Source organism: Balaenoptera physalus, assembly GCF_965194825.1.
Source record: "Balaenoptera physalus genome assembly, chromosome: X".
In the NCBI taxonomy this organism is placed as follows: domain Eukaryota; kingdom Metazoa; phylum Chordata; class Mammalia; order Artiodactyla; family Balaenopteridae; genus Balaenoptera; species Balaenoptera physalus.
The window spans coordinates 51,682,794-51,701,287 of record NC_138903.1 but is presented as its reverse complement, the minus strand read 5'-3'; the positions used below and the strand labels follow the sequence as shown (position 1 = coordinate 51,701,287).

At 38.9% G+C, this 18,494-nt stretch overlaps 1 protein-coding gene across 1 annotated transcript in view; it reads right to left on the bottom strand.

The window, feature by feature from the left end:
- The window catches only part of FAAH2 (fatty acid amide hydrolase 2), a gene marked incomplete at its 5' end in the record, with an annotated part of 79,676 nt that overhangs the window by 36,561 nt on the left and 24,621 nt on the right, over positions 1-18,494 (bottom strand). Inside the window, 2 exon segments of the mRNA XM_082445677.1 lie at positions 1,983-2,108; positions 2,111-2,130. Coding sequence (XP_082301803.1) covers positions 1,983-2,108; positions 2,111-2,130 — 146 coding nt within the window.

Here is an 18,494-nt window from a genome sequence, read left to right as displayed (position 1 = left end):
ACCAGGGCTCGAATCCGTGTCCCCTGCATTGGCAGGCAGATTCTCAACCACTGTGCCACCAAGGAAGCCCCTGGGTGGGCCTTTTAGACAGCAACACACATGACTGAAGAAGTCATGCACTGCTTCACATGCTCTCAGTTCCTTGTTGGAGAAATCACAGGCTGCAGGAAACTATCTTGTCATTGACCCTTGCTGTGTTAGAGGAAGGGTGATGGGGGCAAAGTGAAACTGTTCATCTTACCTCTTTAATGTGTCCAAGAATATTTTGCTCCAAAGGTGCATTGGAACTTATCTGCTGGACTCCCTGACTCCCACAAAGGTACTCTCATCTCTCTGTGACTGCCAAAATTGAAGTCCTATGGGAAGATGAGAGTAGAAAACTCCTACTTTGCCATCTTGATGATGTCACTCTCACATACGAAGTTCAAATTTTTTTAAAAAGTGGATTCAAGGTCACACAGACAAGAAAATGGAGAGCCAGAATTAAATTATAAGTCCATGTGACTCCAAGTCTTTTTTCTTTAAATTCTACTATGCTCCCTCTCACTTATCAGAGAAGAAAAGATTACAGGTTTAGGATAATCCTCCAACTTCCTTATTTACTCTACTTTTAAAATCAACTTTAATGTGTTTGTACTTTGTGACCATGTTGAACTGGTCGAATAATTCTAGTATTTTCACTGTTACAAAACAAAACTTACATTCCTTTGATAAATTCCACTGGGTCAAAATATATAATCCTATTTAGATGTTCCTGGCTTCATTTAAAAAATATTTTGTTGAAGATTTTTACACCTACATTCATGAGGGATATTGGTTTACAGATTTCTTTTTTTGTTCCCTTCTTCTTAATTTTCTAGAAGAGTTTTTAAAAAAATTTGTATTATGTCATCATTAAAAATGTGATAGAATTTGCTAGTGAAGTCATCTAGGCCTGGGTTTTTCTTTGTGGGGGGATTTTTAAGTACTGATTCAATCTTTTTACTTGCCATATGTCTATTCACATTTTCCTTTTTTCTTGAGTCACTTTTGTCTTTTTCTGTCTCTCTAGGAATCTTTCCCCTTCACTTACATTATATAATTTGTTTACATGAACTTCCTCATATTATTAATTTATAATCTCTTTAATATGATTAAAAACTGTACTCATGCCACCTTTTCCATTCTTGATTTTATTGATTTTTGTTTTATGTAGATAAAAATTTGAAAATTTCATTAATATTTTCAAACAAACTTTTGGTTTCATTGATTTTATCTATTGTTTTAGTGTTTTCTATTTCACTGATTTCCACTTTAATCTTTATTGTCTCCTTGCCTTCTACTTGGTTTAAGTTTAGTTTGCCCACATTTTCCAAGTTTGCTAAGGTGTAAACTTAGATTATTGATTCTAAATCTTTTCTTCAATTATACTCATCTGAAGATATAAATTTCCCTCTAAGTACTTCTTTAGCTGCATCCCATAAGTTTTGTTATATTGTTCTTTTGTTTCCCTTCAGTTAAAAAGTTCCCTTTTGAATTTTTTTATTGACTCATCAGTTATTTAGAAGTATGTTGTTTAATTTCCAAACATTTTGGATTTTCATTTACTTTTGAGGTTAACCAGAAGTTATTAAATAAGAATTGCATTATAGAGAGAACACAGGTTTTTATCAGAGTTACAGCTTGGCTTTTGTCTAGCTACTTTGGGTTCATGAGTCTCAATTTATTTATGTGAAAAATGAGATAATACTATTCTTACAGTTCTTATAGTCTGCTTTGAGGATTAACGGACACTGAGCATAGCCCCTCATATGCTATACAGATGATGGTCATTATTATCTCTCATTCCAATGGAATTTGCAGAACAATTTCCCTCATTTCAAAACTGATGAAGAAGTTTAGTTTTCCACTTTGATGGAAATCAAATCTCCTTTTCAGTTTATAAGTCCAGGAAATATATGGCATTTGTGAGTCCAAACCATGTGTCTAAGGAAAGAAAATACAAAGAACAATACCTTTTAGCTGCAAAGTTTCCTTGACTGTCAAAGGAACCCCAAGGAAAGGCCATTTCTTTTCCAGGATGGCTTCATCTTCCTGCTTCTCTTCAAGCTTTTTATCTACAGCATGACCTCCTTCTTAGCTGCCTCAAACCTAAAAAGAAATGAAACAGAGTTACATAAAGCACAAAAAGTAGCCATCTACTCAACTTTACTAAAATAAAATGGATTGACATGTTGAAATTAATGTCAAAAGCTTTATAAAGCTGACCCTTTGAGCCAGTGATTCTCCTTTTAGGAATGCATCAAAAGTACAATAATCCAACATACTAAAAAAAATACACACAGAAAGATAGTCAGTACATCATTATTTATACTGGAAAAAGTGTGAAAGCAACCTGACTGCCGCCAAATAAATTATTATAGATATCTATTATGGATAACTGTGTAGTCAATAATAATGGTGTTCCTTAAAAGTTTGTACTGCCCTTTGGAAATTCTTAGGATATAAAATGATTTAATTTAAATGAAAACAGAAGGTTACAATGTTATACTTCTGGTTTAATTCCAATCTGAAAAATTCACATTTCATGCATTACACCTGACATTGTACATACACTGTAAACAAAACAAATGTTAACAGTGAATAACCAAGTCTTATGGTGCTAAGAATATGGGTAAATTTTTTTGTCTTTTGCAAATATCCTATGACAAGCATAAATTACAGCAATTCTCAGAAACATACAATTAAATCAAAACACCTAAAATAACAGTTTGAGTGTATGTGGTAATACAATCACTAAATTATGTGATGCCAATGGAATTTCTCAGTATCTCAAGCATTAATTCTTCAAAAGAGGAATTTTAAATCCTCTAAATAAGCAGTCATGTAAGTTAAAAAGTAACTTTGTTAAAGAACCTTTGGGCTGGAGAGAGGAGAAGATGGCGGAAGAGTAAGACTCAGAGATCACCTTCCTCCCCACAGATACATCAGAAATACATCTACACGTGGAACTGCTCCTATAGAACACCCACTGAATGCTGGCAGAAGACGTCAGACTTCCCAAAAGGCAAGAAGCTACCTACGTACCTGGGTAGGGCAAAAGAAAAACGAAACAACAGAGACAAAAGATTAGGGACGGGACCTGCACCAGTGGGAGGGAGCTGTGAAGGAGGAAAGGTTTCCACACACTAGGAAGCCCCTTCGTGGGCAGAGACTGCGAGTGGCGGAGGGGGGAAGCTTCGAAGCCAAGGAGGAGAGCACAGCAACAGGGGTGCGGAGGGCAAAGTGGAGAGATTCCCGCACAGAGGATTGGTGCTGACCGGAACTCACCAGCCTGAGAGGCTTGTCTGCTCACCTGTCGGAGAGGGCAGGGGCTGGGAGCTGAGGCTCCCACTTCAGTCTGATTGCAGGGAGAGGACTGGGGTTGGTGGCGTGAACACAGCCTAAAGGGGTTAGCGCACCACAGCTAGCCAGGAGGGAGTTCGGGAAAAGGTCTGGAGCTGCTGAAAAGGCAAGAAACTGTTTCTTGCCTCTTAGTTTCCTGGTGCACGAGGAGAGGGGATTCAGAGCGCCGCCTAAATGAGCCCCAGAGATGGGTGTGAGCCGCGGCTATCAGCGCAGACCCGAGAGAAGGGCATGAAACGCTAAGGCTGCTGCTGCCACCACCAAGAAGCCTGTGTTGTGAGCACAGGTCACTATCCACATCGCCCTTCCTGGGAGCCTGTGCATCCTGCCACTGCCAGGGTCCCGTCATCCAGAGACAACTTCCCCGGGAGAACGCATGGTGCGCCTCAGGCTGCTGCAATGTCACGCCAGCCTCTGCCACCGCAGGCTCGCCCTGCAACTGTAACCCTCCCTCTCCCCGGGCTGAGTGAGCCAGAGCCCCTGAAGCAGTTGCTCCTTTAAGCCCGTCTTGTCTGAGTGAAGAACAGACACCCTCAGGTGACCTACACACAGAGGCGGGTCCAAATCCAAAGCTGAAACCCGGGAGCTGGGCGAAAAAAGAAGGGAAAGGGAAGTTTCTCCCAGCAGCTTCAGAAGCAGCGGAGTAAAGCTACACAAACAACTTGATGTACCTGCATCTGTGGGATACCTGAATAGACAAAGAATCATCCCAAATTGAGGAGGTGGACTTTGGGAGAAAGATATATTATTTTTCCCCTTTTCCTCTTATTGTGAGTGTGTATGTGTATGCTTCTGTGTGAGATTTTGTCTGTATAGCTGTGCTTTCACCATTTGTTCTAGGGTTCTGTCCGTCTGGTTTTTATGGGGTTTGTTTGTTATACTTTAAAATTTTTCTTTATTTTTTCTTAATAATTATTTTTTTGATTTTAATAACGTTATTTTATTTTAATTACTTTATTTTATTATATCCTCTTTCTTTTTTTTTCTTCTATTTTTTCTACCTTTTATTATGAGCCATGTGGATGAAAGGCTCTTGGTGCTCCATCCAGGCATCATGGCTGTGCCACTGAGGTGGGTGAGCCAACTTCAGGACACTGGTCCACAAGAGACCTCCCAGGTCCATGTAAGACCAAACGATGAAAATCACCCAGAGATCTCCAACTCAACACCAAGATCCAGCTTCACTCAACGACCAACAAGCTATAGTGCTGGACACTCTATGCCAAACAACTAGCAAGACAGGAACACAGCCCCATCCATTAACAGAGTGGCTGCTTAAAATTATAGTAAGGCCACAGACACCCCAGAACACACCACCAGACGTGGATCAGCCCACCAGAAAGACAAGATCCAACCTCATGCACCAGAACATAGGCACTACTCCCCTCCACCAGGAAACATACACAACCCACTGAACCAACCTTAGTCACTGGGGACAGAGACCAGAAACAACAGGAACTATGAACCTGCAGACTGCAAAAAGGAGAACCCAAACAGAGTAAGATAAGCAAAATGAGAAGACAGAAAAACACACAGCAGATGAAGGAGAAAGGTAAAAATGTACCAGACCTAACAAATGACGAGGAAATAGGCAGTCTACCTGAAAAAGAATTCAGAATAATGATAGTAAAGACTATCCAAAATCTTGCAAATAGAATAGACGAAATGCAAGAAACATTTAACAAGAACTTAGAAGAACTAAAGAGGAACCAAGCAATGATTAAAAACAGAATAAATGAAATTAAAAATACTCTAGAAGGGATCAATAGCAGAATACCTGAGGCAGAAGAAGGGATAAGTGACCTGGAAGATAAAATAGTGGAAAAAAATACTGCAGAGCAGAATAAAGAAAAAAGAATGAAAAGAACTGAGGACAGTCTCAGAGACCTCTCAGACAACATTAAACTCACCAACATTCGAATTATAGAGTCCCAGAAGAAGAAGAGAAAAAGAAAGGGGCTGAGAAAATATTGAAGAGATTATAGTTGAAAAATTCCCTAATATGGGAAAGGAAATAGTTAATCAAGTCCTGGTAGCACAGAGAGTCCCATACGGGATAAATCCAAGGAGAAACACGCCAGGGAACATATTAATCAAACTATCAAAAATTAAATATAAAGAAAACATATTAAAAGCAGAAAGGGAAAAACAACAAATAACACACAAGGGAATCCCCATAAGGTTAACAGCTGATCTTTCAGCAGAAACTCTGCAAGCCAGAAGGGAGTGGCAGAACATATTCAAGTGATGAAGAAGAAAAACCTACAACCAAGATTAATCTACCCAGCAAGGATCTCATTCAGATTTGATGGAGAAATTAAAACCTTTACAGACAAGCAAAAGCTGAGAGAGTTCAGCACCACCAAACCAGCTTTACAACAAATGCTAAAGGAACTTCTCTAGGCAAGAAACACAAGAGAAGGAAAACACTTACAATAACAAACCCAAAATATTTAAGAAAATGGGAGTAGGAACATACATATCAATAATTATCTTAAAAGTAAATGGATTAATTCCTCGCACCAAAAGACACAGACTGGCTGAATGGATACAAAAACAAGACCCATATATATGCTGTCTACAAGAGACCCACTTCAGACCTAGGGACACATACAGACTGAAAGTGAGGGGATGGAAAAAGATATTCCATGCAAATGGACATCAGAGGAAAGCTGGAGTAGCAATTCTCATATTAGAAAAAATGGACTTTAAAATGAAGACTATTATAAGAGACAAAGAGGACACTATATAATGATCAAAGGATCGATTCAAGAAGAAGATATAACATTTGTAAATATTTATGCACCCAACATAGGAGCACCTCAATACATAAGGCAAATACTAACAGCCATAAAAGGGGGAAATCAACAGTAACACAATCATAATAGGGGAATTTAACACCCCACTTTCACCAATAGACAGATAATCCAAAAGAAAAATAAATAAGGAAACACAAGCTTTAAATGATACATTAAACAAAATGGACTTGATTGATATTTATAGGACATTCCACCCAAAAAAAACAGAATACACATTTTTCTCAAGTAATCAATGAATATTCTCCAGGATAGATCATATCTTGGGTCACAAATCAAGCCTTGGTAAATTTAAGAAAATTGAAATCGTATCAAGTATCTTTTCCGACCACAACACTATGAGACTAGATATCAATTACAGGAAAAGATCTTTAAAAAATACTAACATATGGAGGCTACACAATACACTACTTATATAAGGAAGTGATCACTGAAGAAATCAAAGGGGAAATCAAAAAATAGCTGGAAACAAATGGCAATGGAGACACGGTGACCCAAAACCTATGGGCTGTAGCAAAAGCAGTTCTAAGAGGAAACTTTATAGCAATACAAGCCTACATCAAGAAACAGGAAACATCTAGAATAAACGACCTAACTTGGCACCAATATCAATTAGAGAAAGAAGAACAAAAAACCCCAAAGTAAGCAGAAGGAAAGAAATCATAAAGATCAGATCAGAAATAAATGAAAAATAAATGAAGGAAACAATAGCAAAGATCAACAAACTAAAAGCTGGTTCTTTGAGAAAATAAACAAAATTGAAAAACCATTAACCAGACTCATCAAGAAAAAAAGGGAGAAGACTCAAATCAATAGAATTAGAAGTGAAAAAGGAGAAGTGACCACTGACACTGCAGAAATACAAACGATCATGAGATTACTACAAGCAACACTATGCCAATAAAATGGACAACCTGGAAGAAATGGACAAATTCTTAGAAATGCACAACCTGCCGAGACTGAACCAGAAAAAAAAAGAAAATATGAACAGACCATTCACAAACACTGAAATTGAAACTGTGATTAAAAATCTTCCAACAAACAAAAGCCGTGGACTAGATGGCTTCACAGGCGAATTCAATTATCATTTAGGGAAGAGCTATCCCCAATCCTTCTCAAACTATTCCAAAATATAACAGAGTGGGAAAACTTCCCAACTCATTCTACGAGGCCACCATCACCGTGATACCAAAACCAGATAAAGATGACACAAAGAAAGAAAACTACAGGCCCATATCTCTGATGAAAATAGATGCAAAAATCCTCAACAAAATACTAGCAAACAGAATCCAACAGCACATTAAAAGGATCATACACCATGATCAAGTGGGGTTTATTCCAGGAATGCAAGGATTCTTCAATATATACAAATCAATCAACCTGATACACCATATTAACAAATTGAAGGAGAAAAACTATATGATAATCTCAATCGATGCAGAGAAACCTTTCGATAAAGTTCAACACCAATTTATGATAAAAACCCTGCAGAAAGTATGCATAGAGGGAAATTACCTCAACATAATAAAGGTTATATATGACAAACCCACAGCCAACATCGCCCTCAATTGTGAAAAACTGAAACCATTTCCACTAAGACCAGGAACAAGACAAGGTTGCCCACTCTCACCACTATTATTCAACATAGTTTTGGACGTTTTAGCCACAGCGATCAGAGAAGAAAAAGAAATAAAAGTAATCCAAATCGGAAAAAAAGAAGTAAAGCTGTCACTGTTTGCAGATGACATGATACTATACATAGAGAATCCTAAAGATGCTACCAGGAAACGACTAGAGCTAATCAATGAATTTGGTAAAATAGCAGGATATAAAATTAATGCACAGAAATCTCTAGCATTCCTATACCCTAATGATGAATATCTGAAAGTGAAATTAAGAAAACACTCCCATTTATCATTGCAACAAAAAGAAAAAAATATCTAGGAATAAACTTACCTAAGGAGAAAAAAGACCTGTATGCAGAAAATTATAAGACACTGATGAAAGAAATTAAAGATGATACAAATAGAATGAGTGATATACCATGTTCTTAGAATGGAAGAATCAATATTGTGAAAATGACTCTACCACCCAAAGCAATCTACAGACTCAATGCAATCCCTATCAAACTACCACTGGCATTTTTCACAGAACTAGAACAAAAAATTTCACAATTTGTGTGGAAACACCAGAGACCCCGAATAGCCAAAGCAATCTTGAGAAAGAAAAATGGAGCTGGAAGAATCAGGCTCCCTGACTTCAGACTATACTACAAAGCTACAGTAATCAAGACAGTATGGTACTGGCACAAAACAGAAACATAGATGAATGGAACAGGATAGAAAGTCCAGAGTTAAACCCACGCCCATATGGTCAACTTCTCTTTGATAATGGAGGCAAGCATATACAGTGGAGAAAAGACAGCCTCTTCAATAAGTGGTGCTGGGAAAACTGGACAGGTACTTGTAAAATTATGAAATTAGAACACTCCCTAACACCATACACAAAAATAAACTCAAAATGGATTAAAGACCTAAGTGTAAGGCCAGACACTATCAAACTCTTAGAGGAAAACATAGGCAGAACACTCTATGACATAAATCACAACAAGATCCTTTTTGACCCACCTCCTAGAGAAATGGAAATAAAAACAAAAATAAACAAATGGTACCTAATGAAACATAAAAGCTTTTGCACAGCAAAGGAAACCATAAACAAGACGAAAAGACAACCCTCAGAAGGGGAGAAAATATTTGCAAATGAAGCAACTGACAAAGGATTAATCACCAAGATTTACAAGCAGCTCATGCAGCTCAATAAGAAAAAAACAAACAACCCATCCAAATATGGGCAGAAGACCTAAAAAGACATTTCTCCAGAGAAGATATACAGATTGCCAACAAACACATGAAAGAATACTCAACATCAATAATCATTAGAGAAATGCAAATCAAAACTACAATGAGATATCATCTCACACTGGTCAGAATGGCCATCATCAAGAAATCTAGAAACAATAAATGCTGGAGAGGGTGTGGAGAAAAGGGAACCCTCTTGCATTGTTGGTGGGAATGTAAATTGATACAGCCACTATGGAGAACAGTATGGAGGTTCCTTAAAAAACTAAACATAGAACTACCATACGACCCAGCAATCCCACTACTGGGCATATACCGTATGAAAATGATAAATTAAAAAAAGTCATGTACCAAAATATTCATTGCTGCTCTATTTACAATAGACAGGACATGGAAGCAATCTAAATGTCCATCATCGGATGAATGGATAAAGATGATGTGGCACATATATACAATGGAATATTACTCAGCCATAAAAAGTAATGACATGGAGTTATTTGTATTGAGGTGGATGGAGTTAGAGTCTGTCATACAGAGTGAAGTAAGTCAGAAAGAGAAAAACAAATACAGTATGCTAACACATATATCTGGAATCTAAGGGAAAAAAAAGGTCATGAAGAACCTAGTGGCAAGATGGGAATAGAGATACAGACCTACTAGAGAATGGACTTGAAGATATGGGGAGGGGGAATGGTAAGATGTGACAAAGTAAGAGAGTGGCATGGACATATATACACTACCAAATGTAAAATAGATAGCTAGTGGGAATCAACCACATAGCACGGGGAGATCAGGTCTGTGCTTTGTAACCACCTAGAGGGGTGGGATAGGGAGTGTGGGAGGAAGGGAGATGCAAGAAGGAAGAAATTTGGGAACATATGTATAAGTATAACTGATTCACTTTGTTATAAAGCAGAAACTCACACACCATTGTAAAGCAATTTTACTCCAATAAAGATGTTAATAAAGAGGCTTCCCTGGTGGCGCAGTGGTTGAGGGTCTTCCTGCCAATGCAGGGGACATGGCTTCGAGGCCTGGTCTGGGAGGATCTCACATGCCGCGGAGCACTAGGCCCATGAGCCACAATTACTGAGCCTGTGCGTCTGGAGTCTGTGCTCCGCAACAAGAGAGGCCATGATAATGAGAGGCCCGTTCACCGTGATGATGAGTGGCCCCCGCTTGCCACAACTAGAGAAAGCCCTCGCACAGAAACGAAGACCCAACACAGCCATAAATAAATAAATAAATAAATAAATAAAAATTAAAAAGGAAAAAAAAAGATGTTAAAAGAAAAGTACCTTTGGGACGAATGGAAGTATTAATGTTGTTTATTAATTACTTCAAAAAATATTCAAAGTATTCAAACAATAATAAGTCTATGCCTTCAAGTCGAAGAAAAATTCTAGAGCTCTTATTTAGTACTTCTGTGATCTATGCAAGTTCTTTTATCTCACTGAGTTTCCATTGCCTAAATTGAAAAATTGGGATATCTAATTAGCAGTGTGGTTGTGAGGATGCAGGGAGAAAATTGGTGCAAAGTACTGTTAGGAGTCCCTAAAGAAGATTTATCAGTGCCAGATGTGTTAGACAATATGCCAGAATAGGAAGAAACATAAATTCTAGAGTGTGCTAGGATAATAAATGATAGTGATGATTTTGATGATGATAGTTAACAATCATTGATATGTGCCCAGCAGTACTCTAAACACTGTATAATCACTCAATCTTAGCAATCATGTGAAATAGGTATCATTATTATGCAGAATTTACACATGAGAAAGCAGGCTCTGAGACATTCAGAATTGTGCTCAAGATCACACAGATAATAAATGACAGAACCATGACTTTGTACTAATTTTATTTGGTTCTGAAGCCTAAGAACACAGACTCTAGAGTTAAGCTGTCCAACATAGTAGATGTAAGCCATATATTTCTACTGAACATTTGAAAAGTGACTAGTAAAATATGTTGATATTATAATATTTTTAACACAGTTAAATAATATATACTATTAAAATTAATTTTACCCATTCCTTTTTAGTTTTTAAATGTGGCTATTAGAATATTCAAAATTACATGTGTGGCTCACATTTATTTATATTATACAGTGCTAATCTACAGATAGAATACATAGATTTGTATCCTAGCTCCACTATTTACTGTGTCTCTTTAGTCATGTTACCTAAACTTTCTGTATTTCAGTTTCCTTATATGAATAACAAAACTAATAATATTTACCTCACAAGATTGTTTATATGAGTTAAACACTAATAGCAGTATCTGGAACATGGCAAGCATTGAAATGTTAACTATTACAGGTATTATTAATGCTTCTTATTAGAGAGAAAAAGAACCCCAAACAGAAGGTATAAAAAGATGATACAATGAGGAGAAAAGGCCCATTTTAGTGAAATTCTATTGAGATATTTGTCTAGCTTTTGTTTACTGAGAATTACTAACTCACCAACATGGGTAAGAAGACATCTAGGAACAAAGGAGGACAGATTTTATCTGCATCAACCATGCAGGAGATGCCAAGGTGGTCCCCAATGGCCTGCTTTCTGGAATACTCCAGCAGTCTTTTCCACTGAGGAACTCAACAACCCCCACAATAGCCATGGACTCCATGAAGGTTTCACAAAGGAAACCCTGTAGTGTTTGTCACCACAGACCCCAACAGACTGCTCGGCAGGGGACACCAGGAGCTTTTGCCACTGAGGTAACTGACACTCATCACCATCCTGAACCCACCAGAGAGGGAAGCACTTCTGTATCTTCTGCAAAAGACAGCTGTTGTTGTACTGCTCTGGAATCAGGACTGCTAATTCTCCAACCCCGCACATCTCAGACTGCATAGCAATGGCTGCTCCATATACACTCACACTTCAGACACCAACTCTACAACCACCCCATACACATCTGTGATCCAGACTTCAGCTCTGTCGCCACTCTTCATGTGCCTGCCTTCCAAATCGCAGTTCCACAGCTTGATCTATGAGCACCTATGTCTCAGGCATAGGAGCCACCACTCCACTGCTCCAGGCTAGCCAGAGACTTGGACCACAGAGACACTGTCTATCCACATGTGCCCACACTCTTAGGTTTCATGACTGGTCTGCATGCGTCCATGTGTCAGGCACCAAAGTTACTGCCACTGTGTGGTGCCATTGCCACAGAACCCTGAGTCACTATCCCTCCATGAGCATCCATGCTTGAGTACCTGACACTGTGGTGGCTCCATGTGTGCTCATACATCAGATACAGAGCCACTATGACTGCAGACAAGCCAGTGTCCAAGACACTATAGCTGCTGTCACTCTGAAAGCACCCACAATTCAGCCACTGGCTTCATGGCTGCTCCACAAGCACTTGTACATCAGACACCAGTGGCACCACCACTGGGAGAAAGCCTGAGAGCCAGAACCATTTCTAAGACATATCCCTCAGCTAGAACAAAAAGAGAAAAAGAAATCAAGATGTCCACAGCAGCCCTCACCACCACTGCAGACACTTACTGCCTTGGCCACTGAGGATCCCTGCAATCTTCACTGACAATAACCTCAGCTAAGCAGAGCCACACAAAGACTATGCTACTGGGAATTCCCAAGAGCCAAAAACACCTCACTGCACACAGCTGGATCTCTCAAACTCACCCACAGGTAAAGGTCTTAACCCACCAAAAGCAGTCCATAAAGTCGGGAAGAGGTGACCACACTATCAAATGTGCACATATCAATACAAGGAACACTAAAAATCAAAGAAACATAACACCTCCAAATGAACACAATAATTTTCCAGGAGCTGATGACATAGAAATGAAGACCTAAGAATTGCCTGAAAAATAAATTGAATAAATATTTTAAGGAAGGTCAGTGAGCTAAAAGACAACACAAACAGTAAAGTCAGGAAAACAGTATATGCACAAAATGAGAGATTCAAAGAGAGATAAAAATCATAAAAAGAACCAAACAGAAATTGTTAATATAAAGAATACAATAAATGAAATGAAAAATGAAATGAAATAGAGAGCATCAACAGGACACTCAATCATCAGATGAAAGAATTTGTGAACTTGAAGATGGGTCATTTGAAATTATATAGTTAATGAAGAAAAAAAATGAAAAAGAGTGAAGAAAACTTACATGAATTAAGGGACACCATCAAATAAAATAATATTCCTATTATAAGAGTCTCAAAAGGAGAAGAGAGAGAGAAAAAAGCAGAAAATTATGTAAAGAATAATGGCTGAAAACTTCCCAAATCAGGGAAGAGATATGGATATCAAGGTACATGAAACTCATAGATTCCCTTACAAATTGAATGCAAAGAGAACTTCATAGATACACATTATAATAAAACTGAAAAATCAAAGACAATTAAAAATTTTGGAGGCAGCTGAAGAAAAAAATCTCGTCTCATACAACAGAACTCCCATAAGGCTCTCAGTGCCTTTTCAGCAAAACCCTTAAAGGTCAAGAAAGAGTGGGATGATAAATACAGAGTCCTAAAATTAAAAAAAGAAACAAAAACACTGCCAAGGAAGAATACTTTACCCAAAAGAAAAACTGTCCATCAAAAATGGAGAGTTAGGGCCGGGAAAAAGATGGCAGAAGAGTAAGACGGGGAGATTACCTTCCTCCCCACAGATACATCAGAAATACATCTACATGTGCAACTGCTCCTATAGCACACCTACTGAACACTGGCAGAAGACCTCAGACCTCCAAAAGACAAGAAACTCCCCACGTACCTGAGTAGGGCAAAAGAAAAAAGAAAAAACACAGACAAAAGAATAGGGATGGGACCTGCACCAGTGGGAGGGAGCTGTGAAGGAGGAAAGGTTTACACACATTAGGAAGCCCCTTAGTGGGCGGAGATTGTGGGTGGCGGAAGGGGGAGCTTTGGAGCCGTGGAGGAGAGTGCAGCCACAGGGGTGCGGAGGGCAAATCGGAGGTATTCCCGTACAGAGGATCGGTGCCGACCAGCACTCACCAGCCTGAGACGCTTGTCTGCTCACCCGCCGGGGTGGGTGGGGGCTGGGAGCTGAGGCTTAGGCTTCGGTTGGATCGAAGGGAGAGGACTGGGTTTAGCTGCGTGAACAAAACCTGAAGGGGTCTAGTATGCCAAAGCTAGCTGGGAGGAGTCCAGGAAAAAGTCTGGACCTGCCAAAGAGGCAAGAGACTTTTTCTTCCCTCTTTGTTTCCTGGTGCATGAGGAGAGGGGATTAAGAGCACTGCTTAAAGGAGCTCAAGAGACGGGCGCGAGCCAGGGCTATCAGCGTGGACCCCAGAGACGGGCATGAGTTGCTAAGGCTGCTGCTGTAGCCAACAAGAAGCCTGTGTGCGAGCACAGGTCACTTTCCACACCTCCCTTCCAGGGAGCCGGTGCAGCCCGCCACTGCCAGAGTCCCGTGATCCAGGGACAACTTCCCCTGGAGAATGCACGGAACTCCTCAGGCTGGTGCATCATCACACTGGCCTCTGCCACCGCGGGCTCACCCCGCATCTGTACCCCTCCCTCCCCACGGCCTGAGTGAGCCAGAGCGCCCAAAGCAGCTGCTCCTTTAAACCCGTCCTGTCTGGGCAAAGAACAGACGCCCTCAGGCAACCTACACACAGAGGCAGGGCCAAATCCCAACCTGAACCCCGGGAGCTGTGCGAACAAAGAAGAGAAAGGGAAATCTCTCCCAGCAGCATCAGAAGCAGCGAAATAAAGCTCCACAATCAATTTGATGTACCCTGCATCTGTGGAATACCTGAATAGACAACGAATCATCCCAAATTGAGGAGGTGAACATTGGGAGCAAGAAATATTATTTTTTTCCCCTTTTCCTCTTTTTGTGAGTGTGTATGTGTATGCTTCTGTGTGAGATTTTGTCTGTATAGCTTTAATTTCACCATCTGTCCTAGGATTCTATCCGTCCATTCTTTTTTTCTTTTCTCTTATTTTTTTTTTACTTTTCAAAATTCTTTTAATAAAATTTTTTTTATTTTAATAACTTTATTATATTGTATCTTAATTTTATTTTATTAATTTTATCCTCTTTCTTTCCTTCTTTCTATTTTTTCTCCCTTTTATTCTGAGCCATGTGGATGAAAGGCTCTTGGTGCTACAGCCAACAGTCAGTGCTGTGCCTCTGAGGTGGGAGAGCCAACTTCAGGACACTGGTCCACAAGAGACCTCCCAGCTCCACGTAATATCAAATGGCGAAAATCTCACAAAGATCTCCATCTCAACACCAAGGCCCAGCTTCACTCAACCACCAGCAAGCTACATTGCTGGGCACCCTATGCCAAACAACTAGCAAGACAGGAACACAGCCCCATCCATTAGCAGAGAGGCTGCCTAAAATCATAATAAGTTCACAGACACCTCAAAACACACCACCAGATGTGGACCAGCCCTCCAGAAAGACAAGATCCAGCCTCACCAACCAGAACACAGGCACTAGTCCCCTCCACAAGGAAGCCTACACAGCCCACTGAAACAACCTTAGCCACTGGGGACAGACACCAAAAATAACGGGAATTACGAACCTGCAGCCTGCAAAAAGGAGACCCAAACAGAGTAAGATAAGCCAAATGAGAAGACAGAAAAACACACAGCAGATGAAGGAGCAAGGTAAAAACACACCAGACCTAACAAATGAAGAGGAAGTAGGCAGTCTACCTGAAAAAGAATTCAGAATAATGATAGGAAAGATGATCCAAAATCTTGCAAATAGAATAGAGAAAATGCAAAAAAACATTTAACCAGTACTTAGAAGAACTAAAGAGGAAACAAGCAATGATGAACAGCACAATAAATGAAATTAAACATACTCTAGACGGGATCAATAGCAGAATAAATGAGGCAGAAGAACGGATAAGTGACCTGGAAGATAAAATAATGGAAATAACTACTGCAGAGCAGAATAAAGAAAAAAGAATGAAAAGAATTGAGGACAGTCTCAGAGACCTCTCACACAACATTAAACGCACCAACATTTGAATTATAGGGGTTCCAGAAGAAGAAGAGAAAAAGAAAGGGACTGAGAAAATATTTGAAGAGATTATAGTTGAAAACTTCCCTAATATGGGAAAGGAAATAGTTAATCAAGTCCTGGAAACACAGAGAGTCCCATACAGGATAAATCCAAGGAGAAACATGCCAAGACATATATTAATCAAACTATCAAAAATTAAATACAAAGAAAGCATATTAAATGCAGCAAGGGAAAAACAACAAATAACACACAAAGGAATCCCAATAAGGTTAACAGCTGACCTTTCAGCAGAAATTCTGCAAGCCCGAAGGGAGTAGCAGTATATACTTAAAGTGATGAAGGAGAAAAACCTACAACCAAGATTAATCTACCCAGCAAGGATCTCACTCCGATCTGATGGAGAAATTAAAACTTTGACAAGCAAAAGCTGAGAGAGTTCAGCACCACCAAACCAGCTTTACAACAAATGCTAAAAGAACTACTATAGGCAAGAAACACAAGAGAAGGAAAAGACCTACAATAACAAACCAAAACAATTAAGAAAATGTAAATCAGAACATACATTTTGATAATTACCTTAAATATAAATGGATTAAATCCTCCCAACAAAAGACACAGACTGTATGAATGCATACAAAAACAAGAGCAGTATATATGCTGTCTACAAGAGAACGACTTCAGACCTAGGGTCAAATACAGACTGAAAGTGAGGGGATGGAAAAAGATATTCCATGCAAATGGAAATCAAAAGAAAGCTGGAGCAGCAATTCTCCTATCAAACAAAATAGAGTTTAAAATAAAGACTATTACAAGAGACAAAGAAGGACCCTACATATGATCAAGGGATCAAAACAAGAAGAAGATATAATAATGGTAAATATTTGTGCACCCAACATAGGAGCACCTCAATACATAAGGCAAATACTAACAGCCATAAAAGGGGAAATCGACAGTAACACAATCATAATAGGGGATTTTAACACCCCACTTTCACAAATGGACAGATCATCCAAAGTGAAAATAAATAAGGAAACACAAGCTTTAAATGATATATTAAACAAGATGGACTTAATTGATATTTATAGCACATTCCATGCAAAAACAGCAGAATACACTTTTTTCTCAAGTGCTCCTGGCACATTCTCCAGGATAGATCATATCTTGGGTCACAAATCAAACCTTGGTAAATTTAAGAAAATTGAAATAGTATCAAGTATCTTTTCTGGCCACAACGCTATGAGACTAGATATAAATTGTAGGAAAAGGTCTGTAAACATACAAACACATGGAGGCTAAACAACGCACTACTTAATAACCAAGAGATCACTGAAAAAATCAAGGAGGAAATCAACAAATACCTAGAAACAAAAGACAATGAAAACACGACAACCCAAAACCTATGGGATGCAGCAAAAGCAGTTCTAAGAGGGAAATTTATAGCAATACAAGTCTACCTCAAGAAAGAGGAAACATCTCAAATAAACAACCTAAACTGGAACCTAATGCAATTAGAGAATGAAGAACAGAAAAACCCCAAAGTTAGCAGAAGGAAGGAAATCATAAAGATCAGATCAGAAATAAATGAAAAAGAAATGAAGGAAACGATAGCAAAGATCAATAAAACTAAAAGCAGGTTCTTTGAGAAGATAAAGAAAATTTATAAACCATTAGCCTGAGTCATCAAGAAAAAAAGCGAGAAGACTCAAATCAATAGAATTAGAAATGAAAAAGGAGTAGTAACAACTGACACTGCAGAAATACAAAGGATCATGAGAGATTACTACAAGCAACTCCATGCCAATAAAATGGACAGCCTGGAAGAAATGGACAAATTCTTAGAAATGCACAACCTGCCAAGAATGAACCAGGAAGAAATAGAAAATATGAACAGACCAATCACAAACACTGAAATTGAAACTGTGATTAAAAATCCTCCATCAAACAAAAGCCCAGGACCAGATGGCTTCACAGGCGAATTCTATCATTTAGAGAAGAGCTAACACCTATCCTTATCAAACTCTTCCAAAATATAGCAGACTGAGGAACACTCCCAAACTCATTCTTCGAGTCCTCCATCACCCTGATACCAAAACCAGACAAAGACATCACAATGAAAGAAAACTACAGGCCATTATCACTGATGAACATAGATGCAAAAATCCTCAACAAAATACTAGCAAACAGAATCCAACAGCACATTAAAAGGATCATACAGCATGATCAAGTGGGGTTTATCCCAGGAATGCAAGGATTCTTCAATATACGCAAATCAATCAATGTGATACACCATATTAACAAATTGAAGGAGAAAAACCATATCATTATCTCAATAGATGCAGGGAAAGCTTCCAACAAAATTAAACACCCATTTATGATAAAGACCCTGCAGAAAGTAGGCATAGAGGGAACTCCCTCAATATGATAAAGGCCATAAATGACAAACACAAAGCC